Source organism: Rattus norvegicus, chromosome 1 (genome assembly GCF_036323735.1).
Source record: "Rattus norvegicus strain BN/NHsdMcwi chromosome 1, GRCr8, whole genome shotgun sequence".
Classification (NCBI taxonomy): Eukaryota; Metazoa; Chordata; class Mammalia; order Rodentia; family Muridae; genus Rattus; species Rattus norvegicus.
Genome location: NC_086019.1, coordinates 68,171,195 through 68,193,902, shown reverse-complemented (window position 1 = coordinate 68,193,902; position 22,708 = coordinate 68,171,195). Strand labels below are relative to the sequence as shown.

Here is a 22,708-nt window from a genome sequence, read left to right as displayed (position 1 = left end):
CTGGCTATTTTGGTCTTGAATTTGCTTTATATTTAAATGTTTCTTTCAGGTAAATTTCAATTACTTTAAACTTTTCTTCAAAATTTCAATTTGTATCTTCCATGTATCATAATCTATAGATGAGGTTTAACTATGTGGGTTTTATTTGACTCCCTAAATTTAGCCATTTCAGATTTAGATTTCATTAGTTAATTTATTTCTACTATCATATGTTCAATGGTTTCCACTATTCCATTTAACTGAATGTTTCATTGTTTCATTACTCATTAAGGAATTAATTAATATCTTCTCTGAAGTTTTTCTACATACTTGTAATTATTGTACTGAAGGAGTTTCCTTGTGCTTTATCCATATTACATGTAGGAAGAATTAACCTGACATGCTTATTGTGTTCTGTTGGAAGCACAATGTCATAGTTGCATATTTATATATATATATATATATATATATATATATATATATATATATATATATATATTTGTCCAGGGTCTACGTATCTGAGGAAATTGAGGAGTCCCTCATTGTCAGTGGGTGATTTTATCTTTGTTGGGTGAAAATTCTTTTCTTTGGTTGCTTTTACCTTCTATCTTTTCTAGTCAAGAATTGTAGCCGTATGATCTTTGAGTATAATACTAGTGTGGACAAAGTGTTTCTGCAAGAAAGAGTTTCTGGATATGAATCTGATGCAAAGAAATATAAATGACTGAGAAGAGATGGCTAGTCTCCACTCCAGTGTGGCCATTGTGTGCTTAGTAGAAATTACTCTTGGTTTCAGTTACATGGTCTGCGTTTGGTTTTCCCAGTGAGAGTCACTGGTAGAAAATATATGACCATATGGTTTTTGACACAAAATGATGGATTGTCAGTATAAATGATCTTATCTGAGTCTACACGATTTACTGTTGCAACTCAGGAATAGGAAAATATGAAAATTAGCACAGTTTAACCTTGTTGGACCTTTTGGTGAGAGATGAGGTATACTGTGTCTCATTATTAGAAAGTTGTATAATAAATGTAAAGTCTTTACATTTCTATGTCAGGTAATCTTATCATGTTCACCCTTAATTACACCCTTCAATGAAGTTATGTGTATTGTTCATTACAGGTCAGCAGTCAAATGTAAAAAGCCCCAATTTAACCTATTTAAGTTTGTAGTGTAATTTCTGTTATTGTTGCAACATTAGTGTTTTCCTTCACTCTGGCTTTCATTCTTCTTAAAGAGTTTATTTGTGGGGACACCCCTTCATTGATATATTACAATCCGAAGTGTTTTCACTAATGTATCCTACTCCTACAGACTTTTAAATAAAGCCCTGCTAATTAAAGCTCCGTTAAAGGGATTGTATAGCAGGAAAATCAAGTACTTTTCATTATTGTCTGATATTGAGGAAAGTTATGGATATCTAATATATGCCAATATACTAAAAAAGTGAGATATATATATATATATATATATATATATATATATATAGTGATCCAAGTATTTGAGTGGTAAAGATGGATTGTGATATAAAATAAGTTTAATGAGTTATAAAATATAAAAGAAACCATTGCTAGTGAAAGATTTAAAGCTTCAAGTAAATAGAATTAATATATGAAGAGGGGCCAGTCATTTCCCTAAACTGAAAGAAAAAATATACTTTGTTTTTCTCATGTGTGTTGACCTAATAATGATATGCTTTGCATATTTAACATGAAAGTAAATGTCTAAAACTTGAACAGAATACAAAGAGTACATATTTACATATTTTGATCTTTGAGAGCATGATGACCCATTAATTTTTAGTAGTAATAACTACAATACATTCTTTTTGGCTATTTCTGCTTTCACCAAGTTGGATTCCTCTGATGTAACCATTGGGGATCAGCCTAACTTGTTTACACATGAAGTGTTTTCTACTTCATCTTTTTAGCTATTCATCCCAAGAGTTAGTCAACCATGAGCTCTTGGTACCTGAAGTCTTGGGTGAAATCATACTGCCTTTGGATAGTAAAATATATCCACAAAAATATTTTTCAGCACATTTTACACATAAATTGATATGCTCAGGTTCAGGAGCAGCAGAACTCAAGGGAAGAAATAGTTTCAGAAGTCCCAGTGGCAAGGAAGGAGGCAATAGAAAATACTTGGAATCATTAGTGTGATTACATCACTCAAAAATGTTCAAACAAACATCTTCACAAAAACATAAGCACATATCTACTGGATACTTGTGATCTGAATCAAGCAGTCATATGTATGAAGATGTTCTCCTGGATTTTTATCACCAGCTTTTTGCAGACTCCTTATCTTGTTTTCACCTTTAACCTGAGTATCTGCTATTACTTAATCACTGAAGATTTTCATCATGAAGGAGATTTGATGATTGGTGCATTTTTTCCAGTTCATACTTACTACACCGTGAACAAAATTCCAAATGTACAATTTCCTAATATATACTATTATCAAGACTATTACCTACAGTAAGTACAACTATTCGTTTTTAGAGATCAGAATTCTTAGAGCTTATAAGATGTAACCATTAAAACTTGAATGTTACTTATGGTATTTGTTGTGAAAATTATCCTGTTAGAGATTCAAAAATCTCTTTAATATTATTTGTATTTTGACTTATTTTCACCTCTTACTGGGGAAGTAAAATGGTAAAGTTTTCTTTGGTCTTTTAAGTTTTCTTATTTGATTACAAATTTAACCTCCTTCAATGTAGATAATTCTACAGGGTCTGAATATTTTGAATCTTAATGTATGTCAGAAAATCACACTTTAATTTCAACCTGTCCTTGTTGCTCAAGTCATAACTGAACTCCTGCTCTGTTTTTTGTGATAATAGATGATGCCACTGAATGGAAAACCTCTTGAATGTTTATATGTGATGCTCAGTTATAAAAGCTATTTTGTTTTACATATAACTAGTTCCAGACTTAGTGTGACAATTAGAAGTTTTAAATACTTCTGTGTTCTACAGACATATCATTTATCTCATGTTTTTATTATTTCTTGTTTGTTAATTTGTTATGTTCATTCTCAGATAGCTTTCCTATGCTTATCTATTTGTTCCATCTGTTGCAGTAGTTATTCTAATTTTTATTTATGTGTTTATAAAGACACAATGACTGTAAGAATGACAACATTTTACTGTTTCATAACTTGAGTAAATTACCCATGATTAAAGGATAGTGTCAGATAGGGCTTGCTAAATTCAAGAGTAATACTGATGAATGTTTCTGAATAAAGGTAAAAGGATATGTTTATCCCAATCAGACATTTATATCTTATGCACTCTATTTTGTATCCGTATTGTTCCAAAAAGCAATGGCCTGTCATAGAGTGCTGACAATTATAAATCCCTATGAAGACATAATTCACAATTCAACAGGTAGAAAATAACAAAAGAAAATATAGGTGTGAGGGAGAATTTTGCTGTGTGACAATATTTTGTGTTTGTAAAGACCTATATGTAATATCAAGTCAGTTAATCAAACACCATTAAGAAGGAAATATGTTGAGATATGAAAGGCCACTAAATTTTTGTTACCATGACAGATGCCTTTGAAATTTAAAACATAGCAGTGACAGCTATCAAAAATTTGTTTCCATGAAATATTTCATGGTAGGTCTAATTTCTTAGGACATCTTAGTTTTCCTCAATTAAGATCACAAAAATTTCTCATATGCTTAACAAATATGCTCATTTTTCATGTTGGATGGAGCCTACTCTATTTCATCATAATTAATACTCTGTATAATGCTATTTTGCCTCTCTCCCCTTTTCTGAACAATTCAGGCACTAGCATGCACTGGTAGGTGCTTCACTTTATATATTGAAGGATCAAATTCTGCACTACAAAGATTATATTTTCAGTTACATGAGCATTTAGTGCTTATGTAAGCAAAAGATTGTGTCCTGCTAAAATATAAACTTTTTATATATTCAGAAAAAGTATTGAAATTCATGACAGTAGTACAGTTAATTTATTATTAGAATTAACTAATCATGTTATACACTGCACTAACCAACCATATATTTTTCTATACAATGTGAGCCACAGGAAGACATATTTACCAAAAAGCTGAGAAACTACTTTTTTTCTTTTTCATTTAATATTTTATTTACCTATCTGTAAATTTGTATGTACATAAAGGGATGATTTTTATCTCTCTTGATTTCTTATTCCTTGTATGGTTTATGTGCTTAAACATATTTTTTGTAATTATGCTGTTTATAAATGAATTCATGGGTGCTCATTAAATTTGCTACATTAGCTTTTGTGTGGTTTCCTTCCCCTAATAGATCTTTCTTTTAGTCTATCACAACAGGATGGGAACCAATGAGTTTTTGTTTTATAGAGTATTGAAGAAATGCATGTACAGAACAATTCTAAGAGAAAAGTGGCTTGTCCTATCATCACATTGATGATAAAATCTTTTCAAAGTTCTTATCAAAGACATTGTGTGTGAGCTTGTGTGTGCACATGCCTTTGATGCAATTCACACATGCTAGAGAAAGTTAAACTCTAAGAACAAATTTTTGCATTCTACAATGAGTGTGCTGAGATTAAATTCAGGCCCCCTTGCCCAGCAGCATGATCCTGAACTGGCTATTTTATTTTATTTGCCAGTAAATATAAAGAACAGTAAATATTTTATTGATCTTGCTCATATATTTAAAAATATAATCTGGAATTTCCTCTAGGTGTTTATGAAGGTGAATTATTTTCTTTTGCATGAATAAAATATGTTTGATCTTATAAAGAAAGTATATTTTATTAACATATATTGAATTATTTTGTTCATATTTTCATAAATTTGATGCATCACAAGAATAAACTTGTTGACAGTTTGGATTTAATAAGCTTTTTATTTTAATAAAGTTATGTACTATTATGAGCAGTTTTCATTTTAAAAGGCAAATTGATTCCTGGTAGGTTATTCCAAAATATATTACTTTATAATGTATTTTCAAACATATTTGATATTTTATATTCATTATCCAGTGTATATTATGTTTCATTTTGACTAAGTTTAATCAATATTAGTTTAATAGCAATTAAAAATTGGATTATAATTTGAAAAACATAAGTGTATAGTTAGACATAAACATATACATTAAATAAATGAGCACATTATTTTCAAGAATGGGAAACCTATAAAATATTTCATTGCCCATTAAATGGAATACTTTTCACTTAGAAAATTCTATTCTGGATACTTTTAAACATGTTTTACCTTTCCTATACTAGCAGTGAATATGGCTCCATTCCTAACTCTATTTGATACTGAGTTGTCCTTCTAATTGATATCTGTCTATCGTTGAACTCCAGCTATGTGATTTATAGTACACAAAGATAGACTGAATCTTGAGTGTTCTCTAACTTCTTTCTGATATTCTTTTCATTTACCATAACTTGTAAAGTCATCCTTTGTTGTTTACCTTGTTTTACCTACCATAGACCTTCATTTGTCTCCAGTTTGTGCTTTTCCTTGGGACATAGGCATTGTGGTGTAGTTCTAGTTTTTCTAGTGTAATTTATAAGGAAAATATAATATGCAGAGATATATTCTATTAAATCCAAAAATAAAAACAGAATTAACTCATTAGATATGACTCAAAGTTCAGTGTAAGAGTTTTGGACAAGATTTTAGGGAGGTAAGTTGATGGTTGTTATTTGTCAGTATTATAGGAATTCTGTTATAATTCATCTTATGTAGTCACTTGTAGAGATAAATATGTGCATCCAACTTCAATATTCATATCCAGTAAAGATTTAAACCTTTGTAAATTGATTTTTCTGTGAAAACCATTCAAAGCTCAGAATCAATGCAAATATATTATGTAATTTTTTTTTTCCGGAGCTGAGGACTGAACCCAGGGCCTTGCGCTTGCTAGGCAAGCGCTCTACCACTGAGCTAAATTCCCAACTCCTTTATGTAATATTTTTATCTTGGTTCTATTTTAAGTAAAAATAGGTCATGATATTTTCTTTTAATTTAGTAAAGACTATAGATGCAGAAGGTACACACAATGCATTTCTTAGATTGCTGACATTTTTAAATCATTAGTCTGTATATTCAGAAATCAGTTCCATCCTTTTAAAAATATTATCAAATATCATTCATTAAATTTCTTTTCTCTGAGCATTCATAATCTTACACTTTAATTATAAACTGAATTTACCAATTTCTGAACAGTTTCACATGGCAAAAATCACAATAAAAATACTCATTCAAAAACATGTAGATGTGAATGCTTCACTCCTTCTTTAAATGAGGAAAAAGAATACCCTTGGCAGGGAAGGGAGAGGCAAAGATTAAAACAGAGACTGAAGGAACACCCATTCAGAGCCTGTCCCACATTTGGCCCATACATATACAGCCACCCAATTGGACTAGATGGATGAAGCAAAGAAGTGCAGACCGACAGGAGCCGGATGTAGATCGCTCCTGAGAGACACAGCCAGAATACAGCAAATACAGAGGCGAATGCCAGCAGCAAACCACTGAACTGAGAATAGGTCCCCTATTGAAGGAATCAGAGAAAGAACTGGAAGAGCTTGAAGGGGCTCGAGACCCCAAAAGTACAACAATGCCAAGCAACCAGAGCTTCCAGGGACTAAGCCACTACCTAAAGACTATACATGGACTGACCCTGGACTCTGACCCCATAGGTAGCAATGAATATCCTAGTAAGAGCACCAGTGGAAGGGGAAGCCCTGGGTCCTGCTAAGACTGAACCCCCAGTGAACTAGTCTATGGGGGGAGGGCGGCAATGGTGGGAGGGTTGGGAGGGGAACACCCATAAGGAAGGGGAGGGGGGAGGGGGATGTTTGCCCGGAAACCGGGAAAGGGAATAACACTCGAAATGTATATAAGAAATACTCAAGTTAATAAAAAAAAAAAACATGTAGATACGTTACATATATTAATAAAAAATAACTTTTGATCCAATCTGTGTGATTCAAGTTTTAAATTTTGTGTAAAATGGAATGACCACTAAACAGTGTTGTTGAGTATTTGTTCTTTAAACCATTGCTGTATTGTTTACTCTTCACATTAACTTACCTTTTCTTTTCTCTGGGTCATTCCTGGATGCTATCCTGGACCTAAATGTTTTTTCTGTGATTCAATGACATGTTCTAATTTATTTATGTCTATCATTCCATCATGTATAGGCTAGTCTATCATGGCTCTGAATTCTGATCCTGCTTATTCAAGCTCCATGATGTCTATTGTCCTTACCTTGATTTTCCTCTAGACAGTTTCTCAGATTGATAGCTGGCTTTCCCTCTGAAGTTTTTAAATAAACGCTACTGTTACTGTGTTCAGTTTTTAAAAACCTTTCAGTCTTTATGATTTTATACATATATGAATATATATTGAGCCCTGACAATTTCATACAAGATAACCAAGTATATTTACTATATACAATGTGTTTTCCTAAACAAATATTCAAAAGAGAGTTATCATATTTTGTAATTAAAATTTTCTCCTGGCTTTGCTATGTGGTATATTTTTGAGTTTCACTTTGCATTGTCCTAGTATGCTTGAGTGTTGGAAAACCTTTATTCCATGTACTCATCAGCCAAAGGCAGGTTAACAATTTTATATTAAAGGCCAGCCTGATATACGTGGCAATTCTGAGCAAAGTCATAACAAATATTTAACCTTTATCTTATTAAACTATGCAGTAAAACAATCACAAAATCAATTTAATGCATAAATAAATAAAATAGCAAATGAATGAAGAATTTGGATAGCTAGGAATAATTAGAGCCTGTCCTGTCTTGTATTCATATGTAGTGACCCCCATACACCTGCTCATACAGAAAATTATATATGAACACAAGTGATAAATACAATCAAAGTAAATAAACACAGTTTTATCTATTTATAAAAGATAAATAGTGATGCTTTTGCCATATATAAACTGCTAGTTAATACTAGAATATCTTGCTGAATTCTAAAACATGTACCCAACATAGTTCCAGCGATTAATAGTAAATTAATTAGGAAATATATTTTATAGAAACCAAAGTAACATGTGAAAGTTAGTGCACTAAATTTGCAGACATATGTGGTCTATGTAATACTTCTCTTGTTTATTTTTATGCCATTTACACAGGTTTAATTTTAAGAACTACCAGTATGTTTTGGCTCTGGAATTTGCCATTGAGGAGATCAATAGGAATCCCAATCTTTTACCCAACCTAACTCTTGGATTTGATTTCTACAATGTCAAATTCACAGAAAAGGAAACTCTAATGAATGTATGTATGTGGCTTACAGCTCACAAAAGGGGAAAGGTTTTACCTAATTACAACTGCGAAGAGAAAAATTTTACTGCTGCATTCACAGGAACATCATGGACAACGTCTGCACACATTGGGACATTGCTACAACTCTTCAGATTCCCACAGGTGAGACAATGTGCCTATGGGGACTGGAAATTAGGGCTCCTTTGTTGATATTACAGGTGTCTCAAAAACCGAATCAGGGATAGACTTGAACTATGCAACCATCAAATTCAGACATGTGGTGATCAATTCAAACTTCTCTCCTTTCCAGTAGAAAGGAAAATGAAGTGAAGGAAACCAGGTATGTACTTGAAAATAATGGGCTTAGTTAGATTTCTGTAAATTTCTGTATGTGGAATTTGCATTTAAACTGTGATAAACCATTAATTTTCAGTGTTATTAGTGGAAAATATATGTTAAATCTTGCTATTTTGTTGCCTTTATGATGTTTTCTTAGGCTGATATTGATAAAATGTTCTGATATTGTTTAGTTATTACTTATGACCTCTTGAATGTGTTTGTCCTTTTCAAGCTGAAATATCCTTTCTACTATTCTTGGAATAGCTACTTGGTAACAAATTCTTCTACTTTCTAAGGGAGGTATTTATTTCCCTTTCCCTTATTTTTACAATATATTATTCTGTTCTTAGATGTATATCAATTCAAAGACAATTTTAAAATGCTATTCTATTCTTTTTGCACAGAAAACATCTCAAAGCATTATTCATATTATTTATCTTCACCTAAATTTAACATACTTTATTGCCATATGGGTAATAATTTACTGATGTTCATTTAAACTTGTAATAAAATAGATAGTTCTGCTAGGATTATTACCGTTAATTGAAAGTTATGATCTTTCTGGACTTGTAAAACACCTTTATAGACCTTCCTAGCTTTAAAGCATTCTGACAAAAAATTGTTATAATTAATAAAAACATTATTATAATCCTCTCTTTATAAGCGATCTATCCTTTATGTCTTTAATGTTTCAGTGCCATTTCTTTCTTTTGTGCTTTTTTTTAATCTTTATTAACTTGAATATTTCTTATTTACATTTTAATTATTATTCCCCTTCCCGGTTTCCCGGCCAACATCCCACAAGCCCCTCCCCCTCCCCTTCCATATGGGCTTCCCCTCCCCATCCTCCCCCCATTACCACCCTCTCCCCAACAATCACATTCACTGGGGGTTCAGTCTTGGCAGAACCAAGGGCTTCCCCTTCCACTGGTGCTCTTACTAGGCTATACATTGCTACCTATGAGGTTGGAGCCCAGTGTTTTTAATATTTTAAAATTTATTCTTATTAATGATCTCAATTCCCCCATAAAAAGATACAATTTAGAATATTAGAACACAGGACTCATGTTTATCCTGCTTTCAAGAAACATAAGAGACAATCAACACTGGATACATCCTTTAAAGAGACAGGATGGAAATTCATAGACAAATGGATGGAACTGTAAAATACCACCATGAGTGAGGTAACCCAATCACAAAAACACATGGTATGCACTCACTGATAAGTCGATATTAGTCAAAAGCTCAGATAACTCAAGATAGAATCCACAGACCATATGAAGATCAAGGAGGATGCCCAATGTGCATATGCTTCAGTCCTTCTTAGAAAGGGGAACAATGATATTAACAGGAGGAATATGGACACAAAGTTTGGAGGAGAGACTGAAGAAAAGGCCATCCAGAGACCACCCCACTTGGGGATACAGATCATACACATACAGCCACCAAACCCAGACAATATTACTGATGCCAAGAAATGCATGCTGACAGGAGCTGTCTCCTGAGAGACTCTGCCAGAGAATGACATATACAGAGGCAGATGCTTGAAACCAACCATTGAACTGAGAGCAGTGTCCCCAATGAAGGAGTTAGAGAAAAGATTGAAGGAACTGAAGGGTTTTGCAACCCCTTAAGCACAACCATACCAACCAACCAGAGGTCCCAGTGAAAAAAACCACCATCCAAAGAGCATACATGGACAGACCTATGGCTCCAGATGCATATGTAGAGGATGGCCTTGTTGGGTACCAATAGGTGGAGAAGCCCTTGGTAATGCCAAGGCTTGACCCCACAGTATGAGGCAATGTCAGGGTGAGGAGGTGGGAAGGGGTGGGCAGATAGATAGGGGAACACCCTCATAGAAGAAGGCAGATGGAGATTAGGATAGGGTTTTATGGACAGGAAACAGAATGGGGATAACATTTAAAATGTAATTAAAAAGTATACAATAAGAAAAGAAAAAAAACAAAACAAGAACAAAACAAAACAAAACAAACAAGCAAAAAACAGTGCAGTGTGGTGACATGCACCTATAGTTTTAAGTCTAGAAAGGTAAAGATATAAAAAATAAAAGAAAGAAAGGAAGGAAGGAAGGAAGGAAGGAAGGAAAAAAGAAAGAAAGAAAGAAAGGAAGAAAGAAAGAAAGAAAGAAAGGAAGGAAGAAAGAAAGGAAGAAAGAAAGAAAGAGAAAGAAAGAGAGAAAGAAAAGACAAGACAAGAAAAGAAAAGAAAACAGATGCCATAAACAAATGAACTAGCAGGAAAAATGTGAGTACAGGTATTTTACTATTTGACATTGTAGACTGCACAGCAAAAGTAATAAAAATGCTGATTAGTATCAATCTTGGTAATCAAAAGTACAATATCATAGAAGGGAGATGCACCAAATTTCATTTAAAATATGGCTAGATATAAAAAAATTAAAGTGACAGAATAACCCCAAAACAATGATAGAAGGTGATTTCAATATCCCACTCTCACCAATTGACAGGTCATGTATACAAAACCTAAATAAAATAACGGAATACTGAACAAATTAATGTCCACAATATGTGCTAGTTTTTAAAATATATATTGTGGGATTCGAAAAATTCTTGGTCATTTGCTATTCCTCAGATGAGAATTCTGTTTTTTAGTTCTGTATACCTTATATTGTTAGGGTTATTTGGTTCTCTTGAGTCTAACATTTTGAATTTTTGTATATATTGGATATTAGCCCTCTATCAGAAGCAGGATTAATGAAGATCTTTCCCCAATCTGTGGGTTGCCATTTTGTCCTATTGACAGGGTCCTTTGCCTTACGAAAGCTTTGCAATTTTATGAGCTCCTATTTGTTGAACACTGATCTTAGAGCATAAGACATTATTGGTCTGTTAAGGAAAATTTCCATTGTGCCCATGTGTTCGAGGCTCTTCTCCACTTTCTCTTCTATTAGATTCAGTGTATCTGGTTTTATATGGAGGTTTTTGAAACACTTGTACTTTGTACAAGGAGATAAGAATGGGTATATTTGCATTCTTCTACATGCTAACCTCCAGTTGAACCAGCACCATTTGTTGAAAATGTTGATTTTTTTCCATTGGATGCTTTCAGTTCCTTTGTCAAAGATCAAGTGACCATAGGTGTGTAGATTAATTTTTGGAACTTCAGTACAATTCCATTGATCTGCCAGCCTGTCTCTGTACCAATACCATGCAGTTTTTATCACGATTGCTCTGTAATACAGTTTGATACTTAACATCCTTAGTCATCAGGAAAATGCAAATCAAAACAACCCTGAGATTCCACCTTACACTAGTCAAATTGGCTAATATTAAAAACTCAGGTGATAACCCATGCTGGTGAGGATATGGAGAAAGAGCAATAATCCCTCATGGTCATTGGGATAGCAAGTTGGTACAACCACCCTGAAAATCAGTCTGATGGTTCCTCAGAAAATTGGACATATTACTATATAAGGTCCCAGCTCTACCACTCCTGAGTATATATCCAAATGATGCTCCAACATATAACAAAGACTCATCCTCCACTATGTTCACTGAAGCCTTATTTATAGTAGCCAGAAACTGGAAAGAACCGAGATGTCCTTCAATAGAGGAATGGATACAGAAAATGTGGTATATTTACACAGTGTATTACTAGTCAGCCATTAAAAGCAATGACTTCTTGAATTTCTTAGGCAAATAAATGGAATTTGAAAATATCATCTTGAGTGAGGTAACCCATCACAAAAGAACACACGTGGTATGCACTCACTGATAAATGAATATTAGCTCAAAAGCTTGAAATATGGAAGATACAATTCACAGACCACAGGAAGCTCAAGAAAAAGGGTCACCAAAGTGTGGATGCTTCAGTCCTTAAAAGGGGGAGCAAAATACTCACAGGAGGAAAAACGGAGACAAATTGTGGAGCTGAGACTGAAGGAAAGGACATTCAGAGACTGCCCCTCTTGGGGAACCATATCACATATAGTCGCCAAACCAAGACACTATTGCAAATGTTAAGAAGTACAAGCTGACGGGAGCCCTATATAACTGTTTCCTGAGAGTATCTGCCATGTCTGACCAATACAGGTGTGGAAGCTTGCAGCCAATCATCAGTCTTATCGCGATACCCCAGTGGAGGAGTTAGGGGAAGGAATGAAGGAGCTGAAGGGCCTTGCCACCCCATAGGATGAACAACCAATCAGACCCTCCAGACCTCCCAGAGACTAAACTACCATCAACGAATACACATGGAGGAATCCATTGCTTAAATTGCATATGTATTAGAGAATGACCTTATCTAGCATTAATGACAGGGGAGGCCCTTTGACTTGTGAAGGCTTGATATACCAGCATAGGGAAATGGTAGGGCAGTGAGGCAGACATAGGTGGGTGGATGGGGAAGCACCCTCAGGGTGAGGGGGATGAGATAGGGGGTTTCTGAGGGGAACCTGGAAAAGGGGTAACATGTAATGTAAATATATATAAAATATCCAATTTAAAAAATACATCCCAAAGACCTGGTCTTGAAAAAAAGAAAGAAAGAAAGCAAAGAAAAAACAAAACAAAAAAGCTGTGATCAACCTAACTTTTTTCCTGTTGTCATCAAATGTTTCATGATTGAAACTGTCTTCGATATTAACGTTTTTTCTATTTCTTTCTAATTTGGTTAAGCTTTCTATTGGACCTTATGATACTGCCTTGAATGATCATGGCCAGTATTCTTCGCTCTACCAGATGGCCACTAAAGACACATCTCTCTCACATGGCATTGTCTCCTTGATGCTTTATTTTAGGTGGTCCTGGGTTGGTCTCCTCCTCCCAGATGACCATAAAGGGAATAAAGTTTTATCAGAGTTTAGGGATGAGATGGAGAGAGAAAGAGTCTGCATAGCTTTTGTGAAAATGATCCCAACCACCTGGACTTTATATTTTAACAAACAATGGAAAAATATGGAAGAGATCGAGGAATCTTCGACAAATGTGATAATTATTTATGGTGATGTTGATTCTTTACAAGGTCTCATGCGAAATATTGGGCAAAGGTTACTGACAGGGAAAGTATGGGTAATGAATTTTGAACAGGATATTACCGACCATGCTGATTATTTCCTGTTAGACTCATTCCATGGGAGTTTCATTTTTACACAACATTACGGGGAGAGTTTTGAGTTTACCAAGTTTATTCAAACTGTTAATCCTTACAAATATCCAGAAGACATTTATCTTCCTAAAATGTGGCATTATTTCTTCAAGTGCTCATATTCTGAAGTTGATTGTAAACTTTTGGACAACTGTCAAGCCAATGCAACTTTGAATGTATTACCGAGACACATATTTGATGTGTCCATGAGTAAGGAGAGCTATAATATATACAATGCTGTGTATGCTGTGGCTCACAGTCTCCATGAGATTACTCTTAAGCAAGTACAAATGCAACCATGCAAAAACGGAGAAGAGCTGTTGTTTTATCCCTGGCAGGTAATATTATTTCTATTGTAATAACAATAACTGTGATATATAAAATTTGCAAAGATATTAACAGATATTATAATATTCAGTATATTTTATCCAAACCTACAGGAGTATTTGTGTTTCTAGTCTTCCATGGAAGTCAAGGCAGTCTCAGTTTTGTGTTGTAGAGAAACATTGCATGATGCCAGAAGGAAATCTGTTTAGTCAGCATCAAGATCATATCAAGACTTGCTACCTGCATTCTCATGTAAATAGTATCAATAATAAAGAAAACGTGCCATAGTTTCCTTATACATTTTTTTACAACAGCAATTTTTTTAAATGGATATTTAAGGGAAAGGAAAACAGTGTTTTTATTTTGTGGTTTGCTTTTTGTTTGTTTGATTTTTTTGTTTTTTGTGTTTTTTTTTACTTAAATTATTCCTTTTAATTTTTTTAGACATCAGTACCCTCATTTTAAATATTGGATCTCTGAAGATATTCTGAGGGTAAATAGTTCTGAATTGCTTTCAAAAGTTAACATTTGAATGACTCAGCAGTCATGAATTCATTATTTGTGGATGGTTCAAACATTTCTCTTGAAGTTAAATGATCTTTCAGAAGCAGAATGGTACCCCCACTCACCCAGGATATTATTTATTCAACTTAATTCATGCTGACATTTATATCCTTGAGTAAAAGAAATTTGAAACTTACCATAGCATAGGATCTGTTCTGACTTTTTGTATACAGTATACTATAAAGTAATTAATCTATTTCAGATTAACTCTTTCCTGAGGAAAAACATGGGATTAGATTGGAGACAGAAAAGAAATGAAGAGTATGATATTCTTAATCTTTGGAATTTTCCAAAGGGTCTTGGACTAAAGATTAAAATAGGAAAGTATTCAGAAAATGCTCCCGATGGGCAACAGTTGACTTTATCTGACCAGATGATTCAATGGCCAGAAAAGTTTTCAGAGGTGGGTTTGCTATATTTTAAGATATAACAAAAATTGTTTTCTGATGCAAGGCACATTGATCTTTCATTACTTATATAAAATACCACAGAAGCATTAGTATAGTAAATTTTCTCTTTCTTTGAATCAGAACATGGCAGTATTTAATGTTTATATGTCACCCAAATTTCATTCATATAATGGTTAGTTTATCTCAACATGACACAGATTCTAAATATATTAGAAGAGTGAATTTACCTGGGCAAAATGTCACATAGGTAGGTTTGTTTTATTTTTTATTTGCTTGTTTTTTTGTTTTTTTGTTTGTTTGTTTGTTTGTTTGTTTTGAGAAAATCTGTCATTTGTGTTTGACAACATGAAACAATGTTAAATCATTTTTTGTTACTATGATCAAACACCATGACCAACAGTGACTTTGAAAGAAAGAACTTATGTGCCTTATTTTTCCAGAGGTATAAGATTCTACCATGGATGGCAGAATGACAACAAGAGGTAGCTCTGGATAGAAGACAAGGAACAAATAGGTTTCTGTTCCACATACAATTATAGTAATTATAATTACAGCCTGAGGCAAGAATCAAAATCTTTCAATCCCTACCTAAGTTAATAGTTTTAATAATAAAATCAATATTTTCCTATACATTTTTACAGTTAAAATAAAAAGTTAGATATGACTTTTTTTCACTTAAATTATAAATTTTCACTACCCTTTAGACATCAGTTACCATATTTTAACTTCTGAATCTCTGAAGATATTCTTCAAGCAAATAGACTTTTCTTGCTTTCAAAAAAGTTAATATTTGAATGTTTACTTTGAGAATTTCTCCAGCAAGTCTGCATATCCTAAAGTCTAATAACTCCGTGAATAGTGCAATTCACATGTAAATAAGCAGTCAAATGCATGAGCATGTTGTGTTCTTTTTCATTGAAAGTGCCATATAGTAACTCTATTTGCATACCTTTACTGTCTATATTCAGCAGATTCAGTGTTATTGCATGCTTAGATGTTTTAATACATGATCAGCTATTCTTTGCTTTTAAGTCCTCTGGAAAAGGAAAACTATGATATGTGTATTTGTTTAAAGTAATGACTTGTCAGGCTACTGCAAATAAATACATAGGAAAAGAACTTATTAAAAAGATTGAGGGTATCCCCTTTACATTTTTTCAGGCACATAAACAAATAAATTATGACAAAAATTTAATGTAATTTGCCCTTTTCACCATAGCTAAATTTATTAATAAATTCCTTCAGAGAAATACACACCCATTGGTTTCCATGTTCATTCTAAAGCTGTCAAGTTGACAGTTAATTACAAAAAGCTTATGTAGAATAAACACTATGCTTTACTATTTTAACTTTGTTATATAAAATTAAGGCTCATTATTTAAAATTCTGATGTATTCTTTAAAAGCATTTTGCTTTTGATTCAAATATATGAAACATCATAATTATACTCAAGAGAATAAATGATTTGTATCATAGTAGAGATTATGAGAAATATATCAATGTTAGATATTTAGAACAATGCCAAGATCAGAGTTTTTCATATTTTAAAATTTCTGCTAAGCATCTACAGTATTAATCTGAGCTCAGCATTTAGCAATCTGTTTACATAAAATATTGTAACTAAAACAGGATCATTGGCTGCTTGTTATTTTTAAAATCTCATTTAAATGAGATACTAGAAAACTTTATATTCTTAATATCATAAACTTTCTTTTTGATCACTATATTTTTATGATGTCTAATTACTTTCAAAATATTTTTTCATACTATTTTCTGCTATCCTTTTGAAAGGCATCCAAAGCAGGTAGATTTTATTTCTCTCCATATAATAGAGGAAGTTTTATTACTTTAATCTTTTTGTTTATTTTATAGCCTAAAATATATTGTATTGTTTGTCTTCATATTTATTGATCAAATTGTTTAATATAGGCCAATTTTTTAAGATTATGTCAAGAAAATTAGGAGAGAACTTGAGTAGGTATTCTTTCTCTTTCTGATTACATTTGAAAGAACTCAAAAGTAAAATATTTGAATGGCATGTGAAATGAATTATAGGAGCTAATGCACTTATTGTGACATTAGTATACATTAGTATACATATATTCACTTTCCTAGTGAACATCAAGCTGTAAGTACTTGACAAGATACAGAAGGTTTTAAACTTAAATATTAAAATATTTAATGAAAGAAAAGACAATTTACAATCATGGTAGAATTAAAGCGGCTCAACCCAGGAGTCAGTGAATACATTGACCATATCAGCCTGGAGAGACGCTATACCCTTCTATATTATGATTCCTGTAAGCTACCTTCCTCAAAAATGTCCCTGCCTTATTAGGATTTCAGTTTTTCCAACACTGTTAAAATATTCTGACTGTGCTTTAAACATGTTTTCCTTTTGAAGGGCACACTGATACCACAATTTTTCTGTATTTATAAAAATATTGAAAATTGGCTGCTTTAGATAACACATTTTATTCTGCTCAGATTCCTCAATCTGTGTGCAGTGAGAGTTGTGGGCCTGGATTCAGGAAAGTCACCTTGGAGGGTCAAGCAGTCTGCTGCTACAATTGCACACCTTGCGCAGAAAATGAGATTTCCAATGAGACAGGTAAATGCCTACTTTACAGGAAACTTCCCCATTCTCCACAGTTTTCACAATACCCTGGGAAATATAGATGGTATAAAGAGAAGTTAGAGATAAATGATTTATTTTTGTGTGTCTTTTAGCAAAATTGAATATTTATGTACTTCAAACTGTATTTCCATCACTTTTAGGACACATGCAAGGTTCAGATCTGTTGCACCTTCATTGTGACCATTTAGAGCTCATTTCAAAATACAAGTTGGCAGTAATTTCAGAGATGTGCTTTTCTATTGCATGCCTTTAGATTCTTAAAATATGGTAAACAAATGGAGAAATAATTAGGAGTATTTTGATAAAAATAAATTTTCTCATTTGTATTATTTTTTAAATAATTTGGTGCAATATATTTTGATGGTCTGCACATCTACCATTCCTCATATATCCATTCCTCTGTTCCATAAAAACTCACATTTATGTAGTTATGTGTAATTTACATAACTAATAATGTCTGTGATGGATGTCACTTGAGGAATGTCAAACAAGCAGGGGCAGAACTCTTTAAAATTAAACTGACTCCCCTCCCAAAGCTACCATCTTCACATAATTCTTTATCTGGAGATGTGTCTTCATGGCAACTAACAATTTCTATGTTAGAGTTTTGTCTGGCTTAAATCTGAACACATCTAATGAATTATCTTAAATGCTATAAATTTGTAAATACAATTGTCCTATATGTCTAAATAAAGTGTTTTCTTGAAGTAATCTGAATATTTCTGCAAAAGGGAATAACATCTAAAAATTTTTCCCCTGCATGAATTTTTTTATTTGTATTATCTTGAGTATTTCTTATTTACATTTTGATAGTTATTCCCCTTCCTGGTTTCTGGGCCAATATCCCCCCCTCTTCTATATGGGCTTCCCCTCCCCATCCTCCCCCCAACAATCACCTTCACTGGGGGTTCAGTCTTGGCAGGACTAAGGGCTTCCCCTTTCACTGGTGCTCTTACTAGGCTATTTATTGCTACCTATGAGGTTGGAGCCCAGGGTCAGCCCATGTATAGTCTTTGGGTAGTGGCTTAGTCCCTGGAAGCTCTGGTTGGTTGGCATTGTTCCAATAAATAAGTAAAGAAGTTGCATTTCCTTAATGTGTAGGATTATTTATATATTTTCCATCTACATGTAAGAGAAACAATACAGTTATAACAGCAATGAAGTTTAGAACTCAGTAAAGATATACTGAGTTCTAAGTGCATAAATAGAAGATAGAATACTAGTTCATGGTTCATGGACATAATCATGGCATCTTCCACAACTGAAAAAGAATTAGCATTCAATTTTTCTGTACATCGTTAAGTTGAATATAGAGTTGTATTAATTCTGTTTAAAATAGAGTTTATTTTTTTCTTTCAAAATAGCACACAATGTATTTTAAACATACTCATGCCCTATGAGCTTTCTAGATGTACCTTTTTTTCTATACGTACCGAATTTTTCTCTCTTTAAAAAATCCCCTCACTTTTTTTTTTGCTCTACCTGAATACTCTTGAATGACCTATACTATAGAATTATCTACATTGTTGTTGTCATAATCTTAAAGAACACTAAATTCTACTCTCATACCAGAAAAGAAATTAAAAGAGATCTTCTGATATTAATATGAGTTCCTGTGAATTTCACTTCTGTGATGATGAATCAGACCCAATCATGAGCAGATCATGAACATGCTATAACAGCAATGAGTTTATATATATATATATATATATATATATATATATATATATATATATATATATACATATGTGTGTGTGTGTGTGTGTGTGTGTGTGTGTGTGTGTGTGTGTATGTATGACTATCTTACTTTGGCTGTATATCACTGTTTCTTTAGAGTAGTATGAGTCTACTGACTTTATGAAGTTTCCATAATTTCTTCTATAAATTTCATCCTTTTTATGTTGCAGCATATTTTTAAGTTTTTAGCCAAAGAGACCTTTCCACATATGTATATATCTATGTATGTATATATACATGCATTCATACACATTTGTTGCAAAGTGGGTTTGTCAGTGTATCTAATGATACATAATAAAAGTAATTCACCCACCCATAAAAATATGACTATACTGCTATACAATAAGCATATTTTAATAGCATGTACTTCAAAGAATTGCTAAACACTTCACGTTTGTTGCTGATTGACAATTGAACAATAAGCTAATATTATCTTTAAATTGGAGAGATGCTAATTCTATGTTATTAATGAAATAAAATTCAGAGTATGGTAGTAATTTCAGGTTTTAAGAAATATTTGGATATGTTGATAATATGACACATAATTAAGCATACAAATATTTCATTTTAAACATGAAATTTACAAAATTCTAAGGGAGTATAGTAAAACTTTATTCTTCTTTACTCTTCACAAATTTTATGTAAAAATTGAGGATTGCCATGAAATCTTATGCATAGATTTTCCTTAGAGTATTTTGAGCACTTAATAATTTAATAGGGCTTATTCAGTAAACTTCAGTAGAGAATAAAATGAACTTGAATATAAAAGGAATTTTGAGAAGATAAGTAAATTTAGGGATTAGATATGAAAAAAGCATTACTTTAAGACTATTGCAAATAAAAAGCATTCTTCTTTCATTGATTTCAGAGATCAAATTCAAAATTTATATAGGTAATTCATGTGGTGATATAAAGGCCCAGGTATATTTATGCAATATGTCTTAGTATTCTACTTACTTTCAAGAAAAATACACTAATTTCCTAAACGGTAGAGAAAATTTGTACATAAAGAGAATAAATGCAAAAGGCTATTTTAATTATATCAGTATGAAGGAGATGAGTTAAGGAAGAAAAACTACTGGTAGTCTTTTACTATCTATATAGAAACATCACTTTTTAAGAATATCTATTTATCTATCTATCTGTTATCTATCTATCTATCTATCTCTATCTATAACTCTGTCTATAACTCTATCTATAATCTATAAGTCTATCTATATCTATATATCTATATATCTATATATCTATATATCTATATATCATCTATATATCTATATGTCTATATATCTATCTATATATCTATATATCTATCTATATATCATCTATATATCTATATGTCTATATAGATATATATGCTGGCAGCACAAAATATGCTCAGTGATAGTAAAATATAAAAAATCAGAGACAGAGAGTTCATTGAGTTTTTAGTAAAAACTGATACGTAGCAAGGAATATCATAGTAGGAAAGAGAGAGATTGGATAAAAACCTATTATAAACCAACACAAAATATTAAAAGAAATATATAGGAAGAAATTGTCAGTATCAATATGGAATCATTCATAAGAGTACATATATCTTTTTTTCCTTGAGGCCACAAGGGTATGTGACTTTTGCATCTGTCCTAAATAAGCATGTACTTAGTAATGTCTCAGCAAGGACTCATGAATACCTTCACTTCTGACCAGATGTAGATCATTGTGTGAAGTGTCCAGAAAGTTATTATGCAAATACAGAGAAGAACCACTGCCTCCAGAAAGCTCAAAGCTTTCTGGCCTATGAGGACCCCTTGGGAATGGCTCTCACCAGCATATCCCTGTTATTTTCTGCCCTCACAGTCATTGTTGTTGGGATCTTTGTAAGACACAGACACACTCCAATGGTCAAGGCTAATAATCGAGCTCTCAGTTACACTTTGCTCATCTCACTCAACTTCTGTTTTCTCTGCTCTTTGAACTTCATTGGCCAGCCCAACACAGCCACCTGCATTCTGCAGCAGACAATATTTGGAGTTGCATTCACTGTGGCTCTTGCCACTGTGTTAGCCAAAGCAATCACTGTGGTCATTGCTTTCAAGGCCACTTTTCCAGGGAGAATAATAAGGTGGCTAATGATATCAAGGGCCCCAAACTATACCATTCCTATCTGCACCCTGATTCAACTTGTTCTTTGTGGAATATGGATGGCAACATTTCCTCCATTTGTTGACCAAGATGATCATACTGAACATGGGCATGTCATCATTTTTTGCAACAAGGGCTCATCTGTAGCTTTTCACTGTGCTCTGGGATACCTCTGTTTCTTGGCACTTGGGAGTTATGCCATGGCCTTTTTCTCAAGGAATCTGCCAGATACATTCAATGAATCCAAATTTCTGTCATTCAGCATGCTGGTGTTCTTCTGTGTCTGGATCACCTTCCTCCCTGTCTACCACAGCACTAAGGGGAAAATTATGTTGGCTATGGAAGTCTTCTGTATTTTGGCTTCCAGTGCAGCACTCCTTGGCTTCATATTTACCCCTAAGTGTTACATTATATTGTTGAGACCAGAAAAAAACTCCTTTCATCGTATTAGGAACAAAATACATTCTAAAGGAAATGTTTCACAAACCATAGTTCAAAAACCAATTTAGCTTTTATAATAACAAATTAATATAAGATTTGAATTCATAAAACTATAACATTCTAAATATGTAACAGTTTTATCATGTGGGATTGATTTTATCAGAATCTGTGTCTGTATCCAATTGTATTAAGAGTGGTTCTACTTTGTGCATCAATTTTTTCTCATGGTATCAAATTATAATATACTTTTTGCATGATTACTTTCTTAATATAAACACAGGTTTTCTGGCATCTTTTTTGTAGAACAGTATATTTTTTTACCTACATACATTTCCTCTCTTGTGTTTCAATGACTCTGAATTCCAAAATCAGTGAAACTACACCAGTATCTTTTTAGCATCCTTCTTTGATGTGAACAGTTTATTTTCATGTTACTGTATGAATTTGCTTATTAGCTTGATAAATAGTATTTCCTCTTCCTGAAATAATAACATTTTTATTTCAAAAATGCATTCTAATATAATTTCTTGATGTCCTTTAATAACATTTATTAAAAGTATACTTGTTTACAAATACATTGTAATGTTTTTATATAGTCAATTATAAGTACATCAGTTTTTAAGTGAATAACATGGTATTTTTGAAGCTTTTAAGACATTTACTGAAGTTGTTATGTTTCAAGGTTATGTGTTTGTATAGGGAAACACCAGATGATGTGCTGCATAATAACCTAGTATGTAGCATTGTA

General features: G+C 32.8%; 1 protein-coding gene across 1 annotated transcript; it reads left to right on the top strand.

Annotated features, from left to right (window-relative positions):
- Positions 1 to 2,239: 2,239 nt before the first annotated feature.
- Vom2r11 (vomeronasal 2 receptor, 11) lies at positions 2,240 to 22,028 on the top strand. Its single transcript, NM_001099470.1, has 6 exons — positions 2,240 to 2,463; positions 8,121 to 8,415; positions 13,254 to 14,060; positions 14,816 to 15,016; positions 17,511 to 17,634; positions 21,085 to 22,028. Exons 1-6 carry the CDS (start codon positions 2,240 to 2,242, stop codon positions 22,026 to 22,028), a joined length of 2,595 nt encoding a protein of 864 aa, NP_001092940.1.
- The last annotated feature ends 680 nt before the right edge of the window (positions 22,029 to 22,708 follow it).

Coding starts and splice junctions, on each gene's coding strand:
- Vom2r11 (NM_001099470.1), top strand. CDS start 2,240: ATGAAGATGTTCTCCTGGATTTTTATCACCAGCTTTTTGCAGACTCCT. Junction 8,416..13,253: donor AACTCTTCAGATTCCCACAG/GTGAGACAATGT, acceptor AATTTGGTTAAG/CTTTCTATTGGACCTTATGA. Junction 17,635..21,084: donor TGAGATTTCCAATGAGACAG/GTAAATGCCTAC, acceptor ACTTCTGACCAG/ATGTAGATCATTGTGTGAAG.